This window comes from Mirounga leonina, unplaced genomic scaffold, assembly GCF_011800145.1.
Source record: "Mirounga leonina isolate KUSES-001 unplaced genomic scaffold, KU_Mleo_1.0 Mir_101595, whole genome shotgun sequence".
Lineage (NCBI taxonomy): Eukaryota > Metazoa > Chordata > Mammalia > Carnivora > Phocidae > Mirounga > Mirounga leonina.
In genome coordinates this window covers 9,313,059-9,336,519 of record NW_023270158.1, presented here as the reverse complement: position 1 = coordinate 9,336,519, position 23,461 = coordinate 9,313,059, and the positions used below count along the sequence as shown (strand labels likewise).

At 42.2% G+C, this 23,461-nt stretch overlaps 1 protein-coding gene across 3 annotated transcripts in view; it reads left to right on the top strand.

Annotated features, from left to right (window-relative positions):
- Positions 1–5,602: 5,602 nt before the first annotated feature.
- Positions 5,603–23,461, top strand: part of ACOT9 (acyl-CoA thioesterase 9) — a 39,532-nt gene continuing 21,673 nt past the window's right edge. Inside the window, exons 1-6 of one of the 3 annotated variants that reach the window (XM_035000856.1) lie at positions 5,603–5,666; positions 16,152–16,249; positions 18,147–18,173; positions 18,996–19,041; positions 20,876–21,046; positions 21,312–21,349. In XM_035000856.1, coding sequence (XP_034856747.1) covers positions 5,644–5,666; positions 16,152–16,249; positions 18,147–18,173; positions 18,996–19,041; positions 20,876–21,046; positions 21,312–21,349 — 403 coding nt within the window. In that variant the 5' untranslated portion in view covers positions 5,603–5,643. Of the gene's footprint in view, positions 5,667–5,792; positions 5,958–16,151; positions 16,250–18,146; positions 18,174–18,995; positions 19,042–20,875; positions 21,047–21,311; positions 21,350–23,461 lie in introns of those variants that run through there. The other 2 variants (XM_035000841.1, XM_035000850.1) reach the window with 2 other exon arrangements.

The following is a 23,461-nucleotide window of genomic DNA, read 5'->3' as shown; positions in this document are numbered from 1 at the left end:
AAACACACAACCCTGCCAATATCTTAACTTTAGCCCAGCAAAACCTGTGTCAGACTTCTGACTTTCAGAACTGTAAGGTAATAAATTTGTGTTGTCTCAAGGCACTAAGTTGGTGGTAAATTTGTTAGAGCAGCTATAGGAAACGAATATCGTGGGTGAGGAAAAACTGTCCAAATCACATTGTCCAGAAGTAATTCATTCCTGCTGTATCAGGGGAACTTTGCATATGCCTCTATTAGAGTTAATGTTATTAAATTATGTTGATTTGTTTCCACGTTCCTCTCTCACTCAGGCTGTTTGCTTCTCCTGGTCCAGGACTGTGCCTTATACTTCTCTGTATTTTTAATCTCTCAAATGTCATTGAATTTGTGTGGGTGTCTGTGGTATTGAAGGAGGAAGTGGGGAGGCATGAGGGGAGGAGACGAAATGGTGGTGGTGTCAGTGTTAGAGAGGGGAAGCCCGAGAAATGGTGGGGACTGAATCTGGCTGATGTTCATTCTCTTCCGGTGTGGGCTGGCTTGTGTGGAATGCAGAGAATTTGCAGGTCGGCTGCAGGCCTGGGGAGGCAGCACCGCAAGCAGCTTGGTCTCGGTAGGGCTCTTGGTTCAGGAATGATTCAACAGTATTCTGAGCCTCGTGGATATGCCCCATCAACAGAGAACCCCTCTCCAATTCCCTCTCGTCCACTCCCTCACCTGCCGCCCACAGTGTTTCTCAACCCTTACAGTCCCAGACAGGAAGCCACAGACAACAGTTAGAGATGGAGCTGCTCCACTCACAGAAGTATATCATTGGAGCTTTCTGCTGGGGCCACTGTTTCTCTAGTGTCCCAACACACACACACACACACACACAAAAACACGCGCGCGCGTGTGCGCGCGCACACACACTGAGAGCTTGAGTTTGCTATTAGAGGGCATATTCAGGGCCCCCAACAGTACTGTTGTGTGTATTTCTCTCTGTAATCTCTTTCTCTTCTCCTCTTCCTCCCCTTCTCCTCCTCCTCCTCCTTCTTCTTTTTCTTATCTCTCTGTCTTTGTCTCTGTCTCTCACTCTCACTATCTCCTCAGGGAAGTATTGTGAGAACTGCCAGGGCCAGGGTGAGGGAGATGGAGGAGCCCGAGCCACACACGGGGAGTGATGGATTGTGGGTAATAGTAGGAACTAGAGTCAAGGAAGAAATGGGCACCGTGAAGAGGCTTTGAGGAGTAAAATAAGGATATTTCCTCCCTCCACAGAAGAGGCCAAACAGAAGCCATATGTGGTGTCTTGTGCAATGTGCTAGTTACTTATATAAACCAAACAAAGCAGTCTAACAATCCTATAAATAACACACATAAAGATAAACTAGCTAGAGTAACGTCAGTGTTTCTAAAGATAAAGTAAATTAATACTGCTGGCACTGCCCTGTTTTTGTGTGGCCCATCTCTAAAAAGCACAAAATACAAATTTATACCCCAAACCATGTTTTATGAATTCAGCCAGCATGATCTTAGCATATATGAAATATATAAATCTTACTGCAAAGTAAGTTTTAAAAGCTTGCATGCACTCTGAAGCATGAGCTTTTTGCAAAGAGAATGAAATATATTTGCAGCTTTGTTCCCTTCATGGTTATACATCCCAGGGCAGCTGTAATTGCATCGGAGGTACTTGTTGGTTTTCCTTGCCTGAGGAATGGCAAAATTGGCTTCTACGCTGGCCCAGCTGAACAGGCTCCCTTGGGGACTAACAGGAGGCTCTATTTCCTAACTGGGATGATAGCACTTGGGGTGGTGTGAGAAAATATGGAACGTGGCTGGGCAGGAGAATGGAGAGAAATAGGATGCAGAGTGAAGAACAAATGGAAGAGAACTGAATTGGTTGGTGAAAGTGGATAGAGTGGGAGAGAGGGTGGGCATGACAAGGTGAAGAATGATCAGGTTAGCAGTGGTAGGGGAGACACCTTTGAAATTGTACTGTTTAAGCCCTCTTTTATTGAAAGAGGCATTTTTATTGAAGATGACACCCTGAAATGAAGTTGTACCCATCCTAGGGAGGCCCTCTGATCCCATATCACTAATAGTATGGCATGTTGTAAAAATTTACTATTTTTAAGCAAGAGGAAATTGTTAGAGGAAAAGGAGAGCATTAAAGACACAAACCTTTCAACCCTTGGATTTGATGAGCAGTCATAAAAGTGGAACTGAGGGAAGGTAGGGAAACTGATAAAAATCACTGTTGTTCCAAAATTGCCTACGCTGAGTTTTGTTTCTCTTGGCACAAGTGGGTATAATATTAAGCACTTTCATGTAACAGCTCAGTAGTCTTTCCAGTTTTTTAAGGTTTTGGGGGAAAAACTCTTTTCCATTGTTCCCTCCTCTACCTCTGAATTCTGGATCCCTCTGTGTAATCTCTATAATCCAGGAAATAAACTAATTTTTAAAAAGTAATTTCTGGATCCTAATTGAAATCGTAGCAAGAATCAGTTTGTTTGAAAGTCGATGACATAGTTTTCCAAAAACATATTCTACCCTAAATTAAGATATCCAAAATTTATATGGTTCAACAGCCCAAGGAAAGATGGTTACTAGATACTTTTCACTCATATTGCATGACTGAACAGACAACATTTTAAGTTTTGTTATTTGATTTTATTCTTCTACTTGTAATAGTGACCTTGATGATATCTTATGTATCTGTCAATGCATGATTTTTCTTGGTATTATCTCTGTTACCCTGACACCAAATCAAAATAGAACTAATGGAACAAAACAGGAAACAAAAAGGTGGGGTGGAGAATCTGTTACTTAAGGACAGTGATCTCACCACTATACAACTGCTGGATGTTTCCTGGTCTGATTTCTGGCCATTTTGCCTTCTATGCCTGCTACCCACAATTTGGTATAACCTGTATGCTTTACAACATTACACACACAGGAATCAGGGTTGCTAAACTGTTTGAAGAATTTTTATTTATTTATTTATTTTTAAAGATTTTATTTATTTATTTGAGAGAGAGAGAGAGCCCTAGAAAGAGTGAGCACGAGTTGGGGATAAGGGCAGAGGGAGAGAGAGAGAAGCAGGCTCCCCACGGAGCAGGGAGCTGGACGACAACATGGGGCTCCATCCCAGGACCCCAGGATCGTGACCTGAGCAGAAGGCAGCCGCTTAACTGACTGAGCCACCCAGGTGCCCCTGGTTTAAGAATTTTATGCCTCTGCCATTTAAGAAAACTGTAGACACATGGATGAATGCTGGGTTGGCTGGGTTTAACAGGGGTTCTGTGAGGTTAGAATTGAGGTAAGTGGGTTAAGTGATGGGATCATTTTTTTTTCCTGTTTAAATTACATATGTAGTGGACATCTATGGGGTTGGTTGCTCGGCACTCCTTTTCTAAGAAGTGCTCCATTTCCCTATCCATGCAGTGACTGTTGGAAATAGCCACGTTAGTAGATTGTGACCTAGTACTTGACCATGGTTCTGGCTGATGGGATTCCTGGTAAGTCACATGGGCCAATCATATGACCTTGTGCTGCTGCCACAGTTGACAGTGTACCTGATCCCACTTGGGCCAGTGAATCCCTTCTCAGGAATTTTTCTTCATTGAAGTCTAATTGACATAAAGTATTATATTAGTTTCAGACATACAGCATATTGATTCAGCAATTCTATACATTACTCAGTGCTCACCACGATAAGTGTGGTCACCATCTGTCACCACACAAAGTTATTAAGATATCATTGACTATATTCCTTATGTTGTACTTTTCATCTCCGTGGCGTATTTATTTTATTTTATTTTTATTTTTTTAAAGATTTTATTTATTTATTTGACAGAGAGAGACACAGCGAGAGAGGGAGCAGAAGCAGGGGAGTGGGAGAGGGAGAAGCAGGCTTCCCGCGGAGCAGGGAGCCCGATGCGGGGCTCGATCCCAGGACCCTGGGATCATGACCTGAGCCGAAGGCAGACGCTTAACGACTGAGCCACCCAGGCACCCCGCGTATTTATTTTATAACGGGAAATTTATACTTCTCAATCCCCTTTCTTTTCAGGAATTTTTTTACTCGGGACACAGAAATTTGGTTCAGTTTCTATGCATGTGGCTATGGTTATAAGATGTAAAGTTCAGGAACTTCTTTTGCTATGTGGAGAATGCTATTATACAGAGAAAAAAGAATGAGGCCAGTGTGCAAAGGGAAGTGAAGATAAGCGATGGAAAGAAGGCATCTTCATGGCATTGAGTCCCTGGTTTCAGCTGTTCTGGTCCAAATTGACACCATTTATATGCTGATAAGAATGTGTCTGGTTGGAAGGTGACTGGATTGCACAAAAATTATAAGCTGTCACTAGCCATTATTATACCATCTTTGTAACCTGAAAAATTCTCTTTAATTTTTCTCTCTGCATCTAACTTTGCTTTAACCAAAAGTAAAAAGAAGAAAAATAGTGTAATTCAGTAAAATATTTATTGTACTGTGTTAGGTTGGTAGAGTGTTAAAAAGTATAAGTGACACAAAATGTATCAAAACCATCACTGAAGAGGTACAGACAATATGAACAAAAATGAAAGAATGTATTCCTGATGGCCAGAAGGAGAGTCTTCTGGATGTGGGTCTCATAAAAAGGAAAGGTAGGTAGAGAGGAAAGACAAAGCCAAAGACCATGTTCCATTTGTAATTTATGAAGTGATTAAAAAAAAAGCCAGCTTAATTAAAATGGACACATTTTTACTAAGCATGAGGTATCATAAAAAGCATGCAGTATGGTCCCTGCCTCCTAGGAAATAAACATCTTCAGGGAAAGTCAAGATTTGTGTATATTCTGGAAGGATCTTCTCTCATTATCTTGTTTTGTTTCTCTTTAGACTGCTTTACCACGTTTGAAATTATGTTATTTGCTAACTTGCTGACTTGTTTTCCTTCTAAGGTAAGCCCCCAAAGGGCAGGGATTTTTGTCTATTTTATTGCATCCCCAGCATCTACAACAGCGTCTGGCGCACTGCAAACGGCTTAATAAGAATTCGTTGAATGAAATGGAGAATCCGGTCGTAGGGTAAAATCATATTAACTCTCTGGCCTTGAATAGCTCTGGGCCAGCCAAAATCTCCAACTTTCAAACACTAGGGGGCAGGCCGAGATTAGAAAAGAAACAATTTTGGGGCGCCTGCGTGGCTCAGACGGTTGGGCGTCTGCTTCGGCTCAGGTCATGATCCCAGAGTCCTGGGATCGAGCCCCGCATCAGGCTCCCTGCTCAGCCGGGAGCCTACTTCTCCCTCTCCCTCTACTGTTCCCCCTGCTTGTGCTCTCTCGCTCTGTCAAATGAATAAATAAAAATCTTAAAAAAAAAAAAAAAGAAAAGAAACAATTTTTTCCCTTTAGGTCAGTGGTTTCTAACTTCGCATACGTAAGCATCACCTCGGGGTGCCTTCAGACGTCCTGAAGGCCGGACCCCACTCCTACTAATTATATAGGAATCCCCAGAGGGTGGGGCTCAGGCATCAGTATTCCGGAAAGCTGCCCAGAAGATTCCGACGCGCAGCTAAGGGCAAGAACCACAGACCGGGAGCCCAGGCATGGGGGTCAAGATTGCGCGGCCTTCGGCGAAGCGGAATAACGAAGACAAGCTCCGAGAACCTCTGGCCTCCACGTCACACTCCGTCCATGCTGCGTGGTGCCTTTAATCGGTAATGGCGGGGTTGGCCTGTCCTCCAACTCAGGCTTCCCGCCAATGACAGAGGCTGCAGGCGCCGCGCACCACCCCCGGTCCGCCGCGAGCCCCCACCCCCAGCGGCAAGGCTCCGCCCCCGGGCGGCTGCTCCGCGAGGGTGCGGCCGTGGGGAGCGAGGTCTGGTCCCGCGCTCGCGCTTGAACTCGCGCTCTCCGTTCCCGCAACTTCCCCAGCGGACCGGCTCGCGTGGCCCGGGTCTCTGGTCGCGCGCGCGGCCGCAGAGCGCGATGAGGCGGGCGGCGCTGCGGTAGGTAGCCGGGGGCAGGTGTGGCGCCGTCCTGGGGTCGCCCACGCTCGCGCTCGGGCTGCTAGCGGGCCTGGGCGGAAGGAGCCGGCCGCCTGCTGGAGGGACTAATGCGAGGGTTTGGGGGCGGAAGGGGCGCCCACCTTCTGCAGCCGCGCCTGGACAGGTGCTGTCTGGCTTAGGGTGGGGCGCCGCGACCCCCACCTTAAAGGCTTCTGGAGCAGAGTTTGATATTAAAAGCGAAGCGGCACTTTAAGGGAGGAAGTTGGGTGTTCCCTGAAATTCCTTTGTCTTTGCTCATCAGGGGTGTGGTTTGGGGGTAGCCCCTTGTCGGATAGCTAGCATTTAGGATTCCACATGAACTTTCCAGCCCTTTGCCCTCCTTTGGAGAGCATTTTTAGGGTTAAGTGCTTGACCCGCTTGGACTCTGGGTAAAGTGTATTATAATGTGCGCAGAGATTTCAGGGTACCTCTTGGGCTGTCAGGACCTCAGTCAGGACTGTGTGCCTAGGGCCTTCGGTGCTGATCTAAATTTTACCTTTAATGAGCAGCGAGGGGGCGTGGTGGGGGGCTTGATTAGGCTACTTGGACAAGGAGGATGCCTTTTTGTATGTGTCATATGCCAGCTTGCACAGTTAACGCCTAGGGACTCTAGGGCAATTCTGGCTCTCCCCCAGCCCCTTTCGCCCGAGCACTCCAGCTGTCCCCAGGTTCTTTGTGCCTGGCCAGTTCCCAGGGGCCTCCCCCCTGTTCCAGCGTTTGGAATCATCCCGCTACAGGTGCACCAGCTCGGTGTGGGCCACACTGGTGCTGACTGACACTGAACTCTATCCTTTCTCTTGGGGATCCTGGATCTCTCTCTCTCTCTCTCTCACTGTCCCTGTGGATCTTGCTATCTGTTGAAAAAGGTACTCTCTCTCTCTCTCTTAGCACTTAAAAAAGAAAAGCTTTGTTAACACTATTTAGACAGTGTTACATTACAGGAAGGGCCACAGTTGGCTTTAGCTTATGTTGGACATGATGTGAGGGGCCTTCTGCAAGGCTACACGGTCTTGGGGCATCTGAGTGGCTCACTCAGTTAAGCATCTGCCTTCGGCTCAGGTCATGATCTCAGGGTCCTGGGATCGAACCCCACATCAAGCCCCACATCGGGCTCCCTGCTCAGTGGGGGGCCTGCTTATTTTCTAGCTCCCCCTGCTTGTGCACAGCGCTCTCTCTCTGTCAAAGCAATCAATCAATCAGTCTTAAAAAAAAAAAAAAGCTACATGGTCTTGCCATGTGCCTTTTCCCAAGGAAACCTTTTTTTTTTATTCTTATGTTAATCCCCATACATTACATCATTAGTTTAAATGAAGTGTTCCATGATTCATTGTTTGTGCATAACACCCAGTGCTCCATGCAGAATGTGCCCTCCTCAATACCCATCACCAGGCTAACCCATCCTCCCACCCCCCTCCCCTCTAGAACCCTCAGTTTGTTTTTCAGAGTCCATCGTCTCTCATGGTTCATCTACCCCTCCGATTTCCCCCGCTTCATTCTTCCCCTCCCGCTACCTTCTTCTTCTTCTTTTTTTTTCTTAACATATATTGCATTATTTGTTTCAGAGGTACAGATCTGAGATTCAACAGTCTTGCACAATTCACAGCGCTTACCAGAGCACATACCCTCCCCAGTGTCTATCACCCAGTCACCCCATCCCTCCCACCCCACCCCCCACTCCAGCAACACTCAGTTTGTTTCCTGCGATTAAGAATTCCTCATATCAGTGAGGTCATATGATACATGTCTTTCTCTGTTTGACTTCTTTCACTCAACATAATACCCTCCAGTTCCATCCACATCGTTGCAAATGGCAAGATCTCATTCCTTTTGATGGCTGCATCATATTCCATTGTATATATATACCACATCTTCTTTATCCATTCATCTGTCGATGGACATCTTGGCTCTTTCCACAGTTTGGCTATTGTGGACATTGCTGCTATAAACATTGGGGTGCACGTACCCTTTCGGATCCCTACTTTTGTATCTTTGGGGTAAATACCCAGTAGTGCAATTGTTGGATCATATGGTAGCTCTATTTTCAATTTTTTGAGGAACCTCCATACTGCTTGCCAGAGTGGCTGCACCAGCTTGCATTCCCACCAACAGTGTAGGAGGGTTCCCCTTTCTCCGCATCCCGCCAACATCTGTCGTTTCCTGACTTGTTGATTTTAGCCATTCTGACTGGTGTGAGGTGGTATCTCATTGAGGTTTTGATTTGGATTTCCCTGATGCCGAGCGATATTGAGCACTTTTTCATGTGTCTGTTGGCCATTTGGATGTCTTCTTTGGAAAAATGTCTGTTCATGTCTTCTGCCCATTTCTTGATTGGATTCTTTGTTCTTTGGGTGTTGAGTTTGATGACTTCTTTATAGATTTTGGATACTAGCCCTTTATCTGATATGTCATTTGCAAATATCTTCTCCCATTCTGTCGGTTGTCTTTTGGTTTTTGTTGACTGTTTCCTTTGCTGTGCAAAAGCTTTTTATCTTGATGAAGTCCCAATAGTTCATTTTTGCCCTTGCTTCCCTTGCCTTTGGCGATGTTTCTAGGAAGAAGTTGCTTTGGCTGAGGTCAAAGAGGTTGCTGCCTGTGTTCTCCTTTAGGATTTTGATGGACTCCTGTCTCACATTGAGGTCTTTCAACCATTTGGAGTCTATTTTTGTGTGTGGTGTAAGGAAATGGTCCAGTTTCATTCTTCTGCATGTGGCTGTCCAATTTTCCCAACACCATTTGTTGAAGAGACTGTCTTTTTTCCATTGGACATTCTTTCCGGCTTTGTCAAAGATGAGTTGACCATAGAGTTGAGGGTCCATTTCTGGGCTCTCTGTTCTGTTCCATTGATCTATGTGCCTGTTTTTGTGCCAGTACCATACTGTCTTGATGATGACAGCTTTGTAATAGAGCTTGAAGTCCGGAATTGTGATGCCGCCAGCTTTGCTTTACTTTTTCAACATTCCTCTGGCTATGCGGGGTCTTTTCTGGTTCCATACGAATTTTAGGATTATTTGTTCCATTTCTTTGAAAAAAGTGGATGGTATTTTGATGGGAATTGCATTGAATGTGTAGATTGCTCTAGGTAGCATTGACATCTTCACAATATTTGTTCTTCCAATCCATGAGCATGGCATGTTTTTCCATTTCTTTGTGTCTTCCTCAATTTCTTTCATGGGTATTTTATAGTTTTCTGAGTACAGATCCTTTGTCTCTTTGGTTAGATTTATTCCTAGGTATCTTATGGTTTTGGGTGCAATTGTAAATGGGATCGACTCCTTAATTGCTCTTTCTTCTGTCTTGTTGTTGGTGTATAGGAATGCCACTGACTTCTATGCATTGATTTTATATCCTGCCACTTTACTGAATTCCTGTATGAGTTCTAGCAGTTTTGGGGTGGAGTCTTTTGGGTTTTCCACATAAAGTATCATATCATCTGCAAAGAGTGAGAGTTTGACTTCTTCTTTGCCGATTTGGATGCCTTTGATTTCTTTTTGTTGTCTGATTGCTGTGGCTAGGACTTCCAATACTATGTTGAATAGCAGTGGTGATAGTGGACATCCCTGCCATGTTCCTGACCTTAGGGGGAAAGCTCTCAGTTTTTCCCCATTGAGAATGATATTCGCTGTAGGTTTTTCATAGATGGCTTTTATGATATTGAGGTATGTACCCTCTATGCCTATACTCTGAAGAGTTTTGATCAAGAAAGGATGCTGTACTTTGTCAAATGCTTTTTCTGCATCTATTGAGAGGATCATATGATTCTTGTTCTTTCTTTTGTTAATGTATTGGATCACGTTAATTGATTTGCGGATGTTGAACCAACCTTGCAGCCCAGGGATAAATCCCACTTGGTCGTGGTGAATAATCCTTTTAATGTACTGTTGGATCCTATTGGCTAGTATTTTGGTGAGAATTTTTGCATCCATGTTCATCAAGGATATTGGTCTGTAATTCTCCTTTTTGATGGGGTCTTTGTCTGGTTTTGGGATCAAGGTAATGCTGGCCTCATAAAATGAGTTTGGAAGTTTTCCTTCCATTTCTATTTTTTGGAACAGTTTCAGAAGAATAGGTATTAATTCTTCTTGAAATGTTTGGTAGAATTCCCCTGGGAATCCATCTGGCCCTGGGCTTTTGTTTTTTGGGAGATTTTTGATGACTGCTTCAATTTCCTTCGTGGTTATAGGTCTGTTCAGGCTTTCTATTTCTTCGTGGTTCAGTTTTGGTAGTTGATACATCTCTAGGAATGCATCCATTTCTTCCAGGTTATCTAATTTGCTGGCATAGAGTTGCTCATAATATGTTCTTATAATTGTTTGTATTTCTTTGGTGTTGGTTGTGATCTCTCCTCTTTCATTCATGATTTTGTTGATTTGGGTCCTTTCTCTTTTCTTTTTGATAAGTCTGGCCAGGGGTTTATCAATCTTGTTAATTCTTTCAAAGAACCAGCTCCTAGTTTCGTTGATCTGTTCTACTGTTCTTTTAGTTTCTATTTCATTGATTTCTGCTCTGATCTTTATGATTTCTCTTCTCCTGCTGGGTTTAGGCTTTATTTGCTGTTCTTTCTCCAGCTCCTTTAGGTGTAGGGTTAGGTTGTGTACTTGAGACCTTTCTTGTTTCTTGAGAAAGGCTTGTATTGCTATAGACTTTCCTCTTAGGACTGCCTTTGCTGCATCCCAAAGATTTTGAACAGTTGTGTTTTCACTTTCATTGGTTTCCATGTATTTTTTTTTTAAAAGATTTTTATTTATTTATTTGAGACAGAGAGAATGAGAGACAGAGAGCATGAGAGGGAGGAGGGTCAGAGGGAGAAGCAGACTCCCTGCCGAGCAGGGAGCCCGATGCGGGACTTGATCCCGGGACTTCAGGATCATGACCTGAGCCGAAGGCAGTCGCTTAACCAACTGAGCCACCCAGGCGCCCTCCATGTATTTTTTTAATTCTTCTTTAATTTCCTGGTTGACCCATTCATTCTTCAGTAGGATGCTCTTTAACCTCCATGTATTTGAGTTCTTTCCGACTTTCCTCTTGTGATTGAGTTCTAGTTTCAAAGCACTGTGGTCTGAAAATAGGCAGGGAATGATCCCAATCTTTTGGTACCGGTTGAGACCTGATTTATGACCTAGGATGTGATCTCTTCTCGAGAATGTTCCATGGGCACTAGAGAAGAATGTGTATTCTGTTGCTTTGGGATGGAATGTTCTGAATATGTCTGTGAAGTCCATTTGGTCCAGTGTGTCATTTAAAGTCTTTATTTCCTTGTTGATCTTTTGCTTAGACGATCTGTCCATTTCAGTGAGGGGGGTGTTAAAGTCCCCCACTATTATTGTATTGTTGTCGATGCGTTTCTTTGCTTTTGTTATTAATTGCCTTATATAATTGGCTGCTCCCATGTTAGGGGCATAGATATTTACAATTGTTAGATCTTCTTGTTGGATAGATCCTTTAAGTATGATATAGTGTCCTTCCTCATCTCTTATTACAGTCTTTGGTTTAAAATCTAATTTGTCTGATATAAGGATTGCCACCCCAGCTTTCTTTTGGTGTCCATTAGCATGGTAAATGGTTTTCCACCCCCTCACTTTCAATCTGGGGGTGTCTTTGGTTCTAAAATGAGTCTCTTGCAGACAGCATATTGATGGGTCTTGTTTTTTAATCCAATCTGATAGCCTGTGTCTTTTGATTGGGGCTTTTAGCCCATTTACATTCAGGGTAACTATTGAAAGATAGGAATTTAGTGCCATTGTATTCCCTGTAAGGTGACTGTTACCGTATATTGTCTGTGTTTCTTTCTGGTCTATGTTGCTTTTAGGCTCTCTCTTTGCTTAGAGGACCCCTTTCAAGATTTCCTGTAGAGCTGGTTTTGTGTTTGCAAATTCCTTTAGTTTTTGTTTGTCTTGGAAGCTTTTTATCTCTCCTTCAATTTTCAATGACAGCCTAGCTGGATATAGTATTCTTGGCTGCATATTTTTCTCATTTAGTGCTCTGAATAGATCCTGCCAGTCCTTTCTGGCCTGCCAGGTCTCTGTGGATAGGTCTGTTGCCAATCTAATGTTTCTACCCTTGTAGGTTACATATCTCTTCTCCCGAGCTGCTTTCAGGATTTTCTCTTTGTCTATGAGAGTCGTGAGTTTTACTATTAGATGTCGGGGTGTTGACCTATTTTTATTGATTTTGAGAGGGGTTCTCTGTGCTTCCTGGATTTTCATGCCTGTTTCCTTCCCCAAATTAGGGAATTTCTCTGCTATAATTTGCTCGAATATACCTTCTGCCCCTCTCTCTCTTTCTTCTTCTTCTGGGATCCCAATTATTCTAATGTTGTTTCATCTTATGGCATCGCTTATCTCTCGAATTCTGCCCTCGTGATCCAGTAGTTGTTTATCTCTCTTTTTCTCAGCTTCTTTATTTTCCATCATTTCATCTTCTATATTACTGATTCTCTCTTCTGCCTCATTTATTCTAGCAGTTAGTGCCCCCATTTTTGATTGCACCTCATTAATAGCCTTTTTGGTTTCTACTTGGTTGGATTTTAGTTCTTTTACTTCTCCAGAAAGGGTTTCTCTAATAACTTCCATGCTTTTCTCAAGCCCAGCTAGTATCTTTAAAGTGATGATTCTGAACTCTAGATCTGACATCATACTAATGTCCGTATTGAGTAGGTCCCTGGCAGTTGGTACTACCTCTTGTTGTTTTTGTTGAGGTGATTTTTTCCGTCTTGTCATTTTGTGCAGAGGAGAATAGATTAATGAGAGAACAAAATGCTAGCAGAGTAACAACGTCCCCAGAAAATATACTCTAAACAAATCAGAAAAGACCTGAAGCAGGGGGAAAAGAAATGGAAAGAGAGAAAAAAGAAAAAGAAAAAAAAGAAAAAGAAAAAGATAAAAACAAAAACAAACAAAACAAAACAACAACAAAAAACCAGAATGTGATCAAATATGCTCAGGCTGGTATATAGATCAGTGCCACACACTAGATTTGGGGTGTATTTTGGTCTGTTAGAAGAAAGTGCCTCCCAAAATTTTAAAGAAAGAAAAACTTATATATGTACAAAAATAAGGGTTGATATGATGAAGGGATGGAATATGACTGTAAAGATGGAAATTATAAAAAATTTTATAAAAGGAATTGATAAGAAGTTGTTTGAAAAAAGAAAGAAGAGGATTTAAAAAAAGAAAAAAGAAAAAAAAGGGAGAGAATGTGATCAGGCAGGGGAATAGAAAACACCATATACTAGAGATTTAGGGTATATTTTAATCTGTTAGAAGAAATTATTTCAAAATTTTAAAGAGAGAACAACTTATATATATAAGCCAAAAATATGGGTAACTACTATGAAGGGATAGAACATGACTCTAAAAATGAAAAATAAAAATGTTTTTTTTAAAAAAAGGGATTGATAAGATGTTGGTTGAAAAAGGGAAAAAGAAAAATTCAAAAAAAAAAGAAAAAAGAAAAAAGTTAAAAAAAATTAACTTTGAAAGACTAAAGAATCATGGTAAAAAAGCCATGAATTCTATGTGCATTATTCCCCTAGCGCTGGAGTTCTGCCGTTCTCATTGATCGGTAAACTTGGTCTTGGCTGGCTGTTCTCGCTGATCTTCTGGGGAGGGGCCTGTTGCCGTGGTTTCCAAATGTCTTTGCCGGAGGCGGAATTGCCCCGATCTTGCCCGGTCCAGGCTAAGTAATCTGCTCGGGTTGCTCTCCAGAGCTTTTGTTCCCTGCGAGCTTTCCGTACAGCTTTGGAGGCGGAGAGTGAAAATGGTGGCCTCCCAATCTCCGCCCCGGAGGAACCAAGAACTCGGGGCCCTGCTCCTCAGTGAGCCCCCAGAGGAGAGCCGTCAGTCACTCCCGGCTCCCGGGTCTCCGGCCGCACTCCGTGCTCTCCCGGCCTGTGACCGCGCGTTTCTCTCTCTGGCACCCGACCCCGGGTGGAGTCTCCAAACCCAGCAGATCCCTGCGGTGCACTCCCGCGCGGCTCCTCCCGGGGGAGGAAGGGGAGTCTCCCCGGATCTGCCGCTTGCTGGGTCCCTGCTGGAGGAGCAGGGGCCCGACTGTGCCGCGGATCCCGGTTTATGGCGACCCCGAGCTGAGAGCCCGCGCCTGGGCTCCGCCTCTGCAGCCGGCTTCCCTGCTCGTTACCTGGGAGCTCTGCCGCACTCAGGCACCCCCGGTCTTTCTGTGACCCCGAGGGTCCTGAGACCACAGTGTCCCGGAGGGTTCCAGCCCCCGCTTAGCCACCAGAGTGACGTCCCTCGGCGGAGCAGACTTTTAAAAGTTCGGATTTTGTGCTCCGCGGCTCTATCACTTGCCAGAAGCGGCCGACGGAGGCCCCTCCCCCGCCGTCTATCCTCCCGAATATCGCCTGGGATTCACTTCTCCGCACGTCCTACCTTCCAGAAAGTGGTCGCTTTTCTGATGAGAGAGTTGTTGCTCTTCTTTTCTTCGATCTCCTGTTGAGTTTGTAGGTGTTCAGAATGGTTTGATCCCTATCCAGCTGAATTCCTGAGAGGAGACGAAATCCAGGTCTCCTACTCCTCCACCATCTTGCTCCGCCCCCCCAGGAAACCTTTTTTGATCTCCTCTCCCCCAGTTTGGAAGTCTCTTTCTTTGCCCTGAACTCCCACAAACCTGCATTCCTTTCTGGTAAATTCTGTTGAACCTTAAGCAGGTACTCTGTTAGTGTTTAGTGAGTGGAAGAGTTCATAAATGAATATAGACTGTTCGAGATGATTAGGCTATTTGACAAGTGGGCAATCTTTGTAGCTTCTTTTTTTCCCCCAGACTCACCAAAGAGTCACCTGAATTTGTTCAGTTTCTAAACTGAGGCATTTCCCCAGAGTGGAGGGCATATGAGTGGCATTGCCTGCTAGTGTACTGAAAGTTCTTCCTGGACACCTACCCTAAGCTTGGGACCCGGAACAGAGCTAAGACACTTTGCTCACACCTAAGGTGACTTCTGTGACTTCCTAAGCAAGCCATGAAGAGATTGGCCTCCTTGGTCTTCTTTTATTGGAAAGGTTCAATCATAGAGTCCTGAATGTCCCAAAGCTTCTTGACAGTTTCTTCTAAAGGCCTACCTAGGGATTTCGCTGTAAAACTCCGGAGAGCTTATCAGGGGATAAGCCAGTAACTCTGAGGTCTGAGATGTTGGGTAGTGATTAAACCATTCTTCCGCTCCCTCCACTTCAGTGCTGCATATATAAAAGGGAAGTAGCCTGAGATTGTGGAAAAAAGAACAACAAAAAACAGCTTGCCTACAGATGCATTTATGTGTGCATGTGTGTATAGGAACTTCTTTCGCCTTATGACAGTCCTGTAGGATAAGATACTATACCCCATTTTACAGATGAAGAAACTTTTTTGGGGGGGTGGGGGTGTTAGTCCTCACTTGTCCTGACATGAGGTAGTAAGAATTTACTAGTAACTTGAACTAGAATGAGTAACAGTATTTGGGGTTCTTGACCTCTTCAGGGCCTTACTTTCTTCAGCTGTGCAATCAGCAAATTGCTTTGTCAATCTCTGACACTGTATGTGTGTTATCCCTGATATGATAGTGAGTGAGTGGGAGTCAACACTTAAAACAGTGAACTAAAACCAACTTAACTTATTTTGGCAGACTAGGCTAGGCACATTTGGGCAAATAGTTTTTATTTTGTTTGGGGATTAGGAGATTTCTGCCCCAGTCCAATAAATATTCTCTTTGAGTCTGGAAAGGGCTAATTCTGTTTTCAAATTCATTAACTTATAATTGGCTTGAGCTTATGGTGTGAGAATAAAGAACAAAATAAGTGTTCATAATTAATAATAAATGTTCATAATTAATTTACTCAACTGTTTACCAAATTGATTCTGGGCTTCTGAAGCTAATAAAAAGGCAAGAGTAAATCCATTAAACCTGGTTGGTATCTTTTATTTATTTTGTAGATTGTTAGCTAATTGGTGTCTGCTCTCATGAAATGTTTACTCTGGTTGGAGAGATGATTTGTAGAAAAGCATCATATGCAAATATACATACACTGGAGAAACAAGTACAGACCCTTACAAGAAAGTATATACTAAGGATATGGATTGGCCAAGTGTTCTGGGAGGAGGGGCGGGTCTTTGGGGTTGCCAAGAAGCCATGGAACCTACTCCAGTATGTTTTATCTTGTTTCGTAGGTTTTGTTCCTTGAACAAGGGGCTGCTTATTCCTGGCAGAGGACTGACTCAAGGATCCCAGAATCCGGAGAAACAGAGAGTCATCCATATGCATGAAGGCAAGCATGGCTGTTTACCTTTTAGACCCACGTGGTAAAAAACCATGTCTTACTTGGGAGGCATATAGATAGGTAGTTTAGGACAAATGAGACATATTAACGGTAGAACTTCTCATGTATAAAATACTCAGTATAGCTTTGGGTAGAAACCACATTCAGAATTTGAGCTTTTGTTCCTGGGAGACGGAGCTCTTTCAGTTAAATGATATCCACCTTCCTTGTATCAGTACTAAAGTGGAAAGCATGCACAAAAGACACCTGCTGTATAAGTAAGACATGGGCCCTTCATTTGTAGCAACTAAGTGCTCCTAATCTATAGTTTTGTTAGAGATGCTGTTAATCCATGCTTAGTTGAAGTTAATTTCAGTTACTAGTCTGATATGCAAACTATGGATGTCTATATCAGTTTAGGAGTATTCATTATAATTAAAATTGTGGCTTCTTGAAAAGGTACAAATTTATTATATACATATGTGTATATATATATATATAATCTGATCCTTATATTGTCCTATATATATATATATATATATGCAGTTCTACTTTTTTTCTTGGCCCTCAATACCCACCTTTCTTCTTACACTGACTAAACTAGTAATAATGATTTTATGTCAGCGAGGATCGGCGAGTGTACTGTTTGGTATGCTTTCTGACCATTCTTTTATTCAAGGAGCTCAGGAGGGAAAAAAAGTCACAAATAAGTCCACAATTTCCTAGTGGTTACAGGCATACCTTGGAGATATTGCAGGTTTGGTTCCAGACCAGTGCAATAAAGAGAATATCACAACAAAGTGAGTCAAATCAATTTGTTGGTTTCCCAGTGCATTTAAAAGTTATGCTTACACTACACTGTAGTCTATTAAATATGCGATAGTGCTATGTCTAAAAAAACAGTGTACATATCAAAGCAATTAAAATAGTACCATCAAAGCTCACTGGTCACAGATCAGCATAACAAATATAATAATTATGAAAAAGTTTGAAATATTGCAAGAATTACCAAAATGTGACATAGAGACACAAAGTGACCAAATGCTGTTGGAAAAGTGGCACTGACGCAGGGTTGCCACAACGCTTCAATTTGCAAAAAACATACTGTTTGTGAAGAACAATAAAGTGAAGTGCAATAAAATGAGGTATGCCTGTATATTTTGCAGTTCTCTATGATTTAGTAGTTTTCTAAAGGTTTTATTTGGGGTGCCTGGGTGGCTCAGTCGGTTGGGCATCTGCCTTCGGCTCAGGTCATGATCCCAGGATCCTGGGATCAAGTCCCATATTGGGCTCCCTGCTCAGCGGGGAGCCTGTTTCTCCCTCTGCCTCTGCCGCTCCCCCTGCTTGTGCTCCTTCTCTGTCAAATAAATAAATAAATAATTTTTAAAAATCTTAAAAAAAGATGTTATTTATTTTATTTTAGAGAGAGAGGGAGAGAGTAGTGGGAGGGACAGAGTGAGAATGAGACAATCCCAAGCAGACTCCAGGCTGAGCACAGAGCCTGGTGTGGGGCTTGATCTCACAACCCTGAGATCATGACCTGAGCCAAAACCAAGAGTCAGACACTTAACTGACTGAGGCACCCAGGCGCCCCTATGATTTAGTTGTAATTAGAGTTTGTACCAAATTTATGGTGTGTAACAATTGTTTGACAGAAAAATCAACTATTTTTTCATTGAAGTGCATGTTTAACCTTATTTTGTTTTGATCAGTTAGTTATTGAAGGACCAAGGATTGCTGTAGTTCATTTCCTATAACTGGAATATGTATTTTATAAATCCTATATAAATGCATGTAAATGCTAGAAAAAACTTGAACTTAGCACATTATATGAAATCGTATAGATTTATTTTTTAGTCTTCAATTTCCACTGCTTATCTAATTTATTTTCCCTTTATCCATATAGCATGTTCACCTATACATGTGAATCACGGTGTGTGTGGTAATTAGTATCAACTTTTTTAAGTGCTTAATTTGCTTTTGCATTAATTCATTCTTGTACTTTTTGAGCATTAACTAAAATTAAATTGCTTTTCTTTGCTTATCCTTGATTTACATCTTTGCTTCATTTTTGTGGCTTAAACTTTTCTGACAATTAGGATAGTATAAAAAATCAGAATGAGACTTGGATATCAGTGTTAGTCTCTGCGCTAAGCAATCTGATCTACTACTGCCTACAAGAAGCGAGGTGATGATTTGGGTCATAATATCTCCATCATAAAGGGACTCCTACTGACTGTGATACTGCCCCACCTGATGAATAATTGGAGTTACCCTTTTTTGTTTATGTAAGTAAATCCCAGTGATTGGCACAAGAGTATTCTTTTCTGCACGAAGGAGACAACAGTTGTCTCAAGTTTTTAGGAAGCAGAGGCTTGATCCCTTCTCTGAGCTGTTGTGGCATTAAATGGAAATTAATCATTCTTTAAAGCTTCTGAGTGCATGGGGGCGCCTGGGTGGCTCAGTTGGTTAAGCGACTGCCTTCGGCTCAGGTCATGATCCTGGAGTCCCTGGATCGAGTCCCGCATCGGGCTCCCTGCTCGGCAGGGAGTCTGCTTTGGCCCTCTGACCCTATCCCCTCTCATGTGTTCTTTCTCTCTCATTCTCGCTCTCTCAAATAAATAAATAAAATCTTTAAAAAAAAAAAAAAGCTTCTGAGTGCATGAACTGCTTTTCATTGTTCTTGAACTCATTGCCATAATCCAGTTCCAATTTTTCTCTGTTTCTTGGAGTGACCTCTTTATTTTTGTTTCAGTTCGTGATAAGTTGCGGGAGATAGTAGGAGCATCCACAAACTGGAGGTAGGCATGCAATTTCTTTTATCCCTATAGGCGAGGCTGTATGTAGGCCCAGCTGATGGTCTCATTGTAGGGACGGAGGGGGCCCTGTGTTCGGAAATGGGTTGAGAGGTATTTTTTTTACTTGGGGGAGAAGACCAACATTCCAACATACTCATCATTGGATGCATTGTTGTCATAAAATAATGTGATTTACATGTACTCTACATTTTTCAAAGTGCATTCAGGTATATTACCTCACTGATTCTCAACAAAACTTGTGACATGCTTATGGTGTATGTTCCTGTCTTTTTTACCAATGATGAAACTGAAACTCAGAGAGATTGAATAATTAAGTATCAGGGTTTGGGACTTAAACCCAAGTTTCTCGGTTTTTCTATTTCATGCAACCTGACTCCTTTATTGCTTCTTGTCAGTTCACAGTTAACCTGGTCTCTCAGTATTTCCCTGCTGTGAAATAGGATAATATCCTTCTTGGTGTACCGAATTTTGCGACTAAAATGAGATAAAAAGAAAAAGCAGTCACTAGCCATGAAATAATCTATTCTTGTGTAGAAATTATCTAATGACTTCTTTTTAACTGTTTATATGAAAATTTTCAGTTTACTGAAAAGTAGAAAAAATGAATACCTGTGTCCCTACCATCTTGATTGGATACTTATGTTTCTCCAGATTTGCCAATATGCATATATTGGTTGAACTATTTCTAAGTAAATTATAGGTATCATGATATCATGACACTTCAGCATATATCTCCAATAAATAAATATATTCTCTTGTGTAACAAAATCAGCAATTGTGTGTCTCTAACAAACAAGATATTCTCTTACACAATGAAACTGACACTAATTCCCTAATATTATATTACTTATCTATTCAGAATTTCTCACCCATTCCCCAAATGTCTTTTACAGCTTTTAAAAAAATACCAAGATCCAATAAAGGATTGTATATTGCCTTTAGTGGTTATGACTCTTTGGTTTCCCCTAATCTAGAATAGTAGACAATTATCCTCCCTCCTTTTTTCTTTTTTTCTATGAGCTTGACTTTAAAGAGGCCAAGCCATATGTCATGTAGAATGTTCCATATTTAGGATTTACCTGGTGCCATTTAACTTTTTCCTCTACCCCCTCTATTTTTGGTAAGCTAAACCTTTCTGGCCATAATACTTCATAAGTGAAGCTTAGAAAGACATCTGAATTAATGATATTGTCAACATTTTAGTTTCCTCTCCCCTTTCTCTCTCTTCTGTCCCACTTTAATCATCTCTTCTTTTTTCTTCCCTTCCCATCTCCTTTTCATGTTCTCCTCCTCTTTACCTTTTGCTCTGCCTTCCATTCTTCTTTTGGATATACTCCATTTTTCTTCCTCTGTCTCTCTTTCCTGAAATTGAAGGCAGAGAGAGAGAGAGAGAGCGAGCTGGGGCACAGAGAATGCGAGAATTGTCAAGGTGAGAAATGGGAAGATGGAGTTCAGTGGCCACTTTGTTCCTTAGTCCACATGTATATTTGTGTCCCTCGCTGCATTTTTAATTGGATGTCAGATATTCTGTGTTTTGAATACACTTTTTGATGAGGTGGATATATGGTTTGTTTGGGTATATCTGTATCACTTATAAGTATTTTTTTTTTTTTTAATCTACAAGCCCAGGACATTTTAACAGAAACATTTTAATTCCACCAAGTGCCAGGTGGGGAGGGAGGGAAGGAAGAGAGGATGAGGTAGGTCCAGACCTTCATTTTCCTCCTTTGATGGTGTCTGACCTGCCTGAATGTCACTGGCATGTGGAATAGCAACTGCCTCTGTGTTTCATGAAGCTTGCATCCTTTCTTCTCAGAGACCATGTGAAAGCAATGGAGGAAAGAAAATTACTTCAGAGTTTTTTGGCTGAGTCGCAGAAAGGACTGCCACCCAGGAGAATGAGAGACAGTTATAGTGAGGTTCTCTTGCCTTTGGGTAGTCAGCCTGAATTACGAGAGAAATATTTGACTGTTCAAAACACCATAAGGTAACACAGCACTCTTTTTATTTGTGTCATTTATTTGTTTTTAGTTTATTTCCTTTCATTATTGTGACTTTGAGATGTAATTCCCACACGATACTATTCAGTTAGGTAACGTGTGCAATTCTGTGGTTTTTTGTATATTCATAGAGTCATGCGGCCGTCACCCCCATTCAATTTTAGAACCTTTCATCTACCCAAACTGTGTTCTTCATTTTTAAGGGGTGATGATCATGGTTTTCATTTAATCACAGTTTTCTTTATTTCACAGATTTGGCAGGATTCTTGAGGACCTTGACAGCTTAGGAGGTACTGGTATTATTTTAGCATTTCTAAGTAGATATTTACAGCTATACATTGAATCCTTTGGCTGGAGAGGGGCTTTTTTAATTCTTTAACTTGCGCAGCTGAGAATATTCTAAAAGAGGAGTAAAAGAAGGGCCTCTGTTACCTCTGAATTGTCATAATTTTTTTCCCTGAAAACGTAGATTCCTGTTTAACAGTTGTAATCTCATTAATTCTTCTTTCTAATAACTTTTCAAAAAGTCTTGAATTTATGGAAAAGTTGCTAGTACAGTACAAAGAATTGTTCTTCTCTGAGTCATGTAAGAGAATACGTTGCTGATGTGATGCACATCACCCCCGATGGTTTTCATTACTATTTCCTACAAACAAGGACATTCTCCTCCATAACCACAATACAGCCATCAAAATCCGGAAATTAACCCTGCTACTTTAGACTCTTTGATCCTCAGACCCCATTCAACTTTCCCCAGTGGTCCTTTGTAGCAGAGGGGATCCAGTTCTGAATCAAATGTTGCATTTAGTTGTTGCGTGAGGAATAGCTCCTCAGTGTGTCTCTGACTTCCATGACCTTGAAACTTTTGAAGGTTATAGGCCAGTCGAATTTCTCTCAGTTTGGGTTTATTTGATGCTTCCCCAAGATTGGATTTGAGACCTGCATCTTTGGCAGGAACATCACAGGAAGGATGATGTGTTCTTACTGCCTCTCATCAACTGGCACATAATTCTCATTTGTCCCATTACTGGGATGTTAACTTTGATTCCCTGATGAAGGTGGTGTCTGCCAGGCTTCTTCACTGTAAAGTTACTCTTTCCCCCTTTGTAATTAATAAGTACCTTGTAGGCAGGTAAATTCAGACCTTATAAACAGTCCATTTCTTGTCAGACCTCCAATTTATTATTTTATTTATTTATTTAATTTTTAAAAAAATATTTTATTTTTTTATTTGACAGAGACATAGAACACAGATTGGCAGGGCGGCTTACAGAGGGAGAGGGAGAAGCAGGCTCTCCGTGGAGCAGGGAGCCTGATGCGGGGCTCGATCCCAGGACCCTGGGATCCCGACCTGAACCTGAAGGCAGTCACTTAACCGACTGAGCCACCGAGGCTCCCCTAATTTATTATTTTAAAATCAGTATGGACTCAAGGATTTCTATTTCATTGAATGGATTATAATGTCACTTTCATCTCTTGTGCTGCTCACATTGTGCCGGGACTGTCCCAATCCCTTCAGACTGGACTTTTGTTGTTGTTGTTGTTGTTGTTGTTTTATGTGTCCCTATTCATTCTTTGAGCACTTCCTCACTTTCTGGCACAGGAAGACATTCTAGGCTTATTTGTACTTTCCCTGGCTTAGTCCTAGAATCATCCACATCTCCAAGGAGCTCTGGTTCTTTTTGATGGAGAATGGTCATTAGAAACCAAGATATCTGTGTTGGGAGTGGTCCCTGCTGATGGGGTGTCACTGCTCCCGTGTCCTTTCAGTGGACGAGGTGGGGCATCTGTGCACATGCACATACATTTACTTCCATGTCTGTCTTTCTGTTTATCCATCTATGAAAATGATGGGTTTACGCTGACAGTTCCAATTCTGGTTCAGCACCACAGGTTCATTCATTTCTTCCCTTTTCATGTTTGTAATTCCTTTTCCAGCTGGCTCCATTATCCTAAATCCATTTACTTATCAGTTTCCCTGGCATGAAGCTAATTTCATATCTCTGCCACCCCTGTCCCCTCATGGACCCCTCATGGATGCTCCCGTCATCTCACTGGGATTCATACTAGGTTCCCTTTTGCAGGGTCACCGTCCTCATTGTGCTCACCCTGCAACATGCTGGGCCATTGCTCTTGTTGCCTCCTCTCTTTATGTCCTCCTGACCCCATTTGGGCTCCAACATCGTACTCTGGGCTACCTTGCTTGCTCTTACTAATGACTTTTGGACTGAGCTGTTGGGAAAGGGTTTAAAGAAAGGCTCTAATGACTTCTACAATATAGACATAAGTCCATTGTTAGGCTTAACACCCAGCTGCTTGTTTCTTCAGATTAAATAAACTTGGTTAGGGGAGCCTGGGTGGCTCAGTCAGTTGAGCATCTGCCTTCGGCTCAGGTCATGATC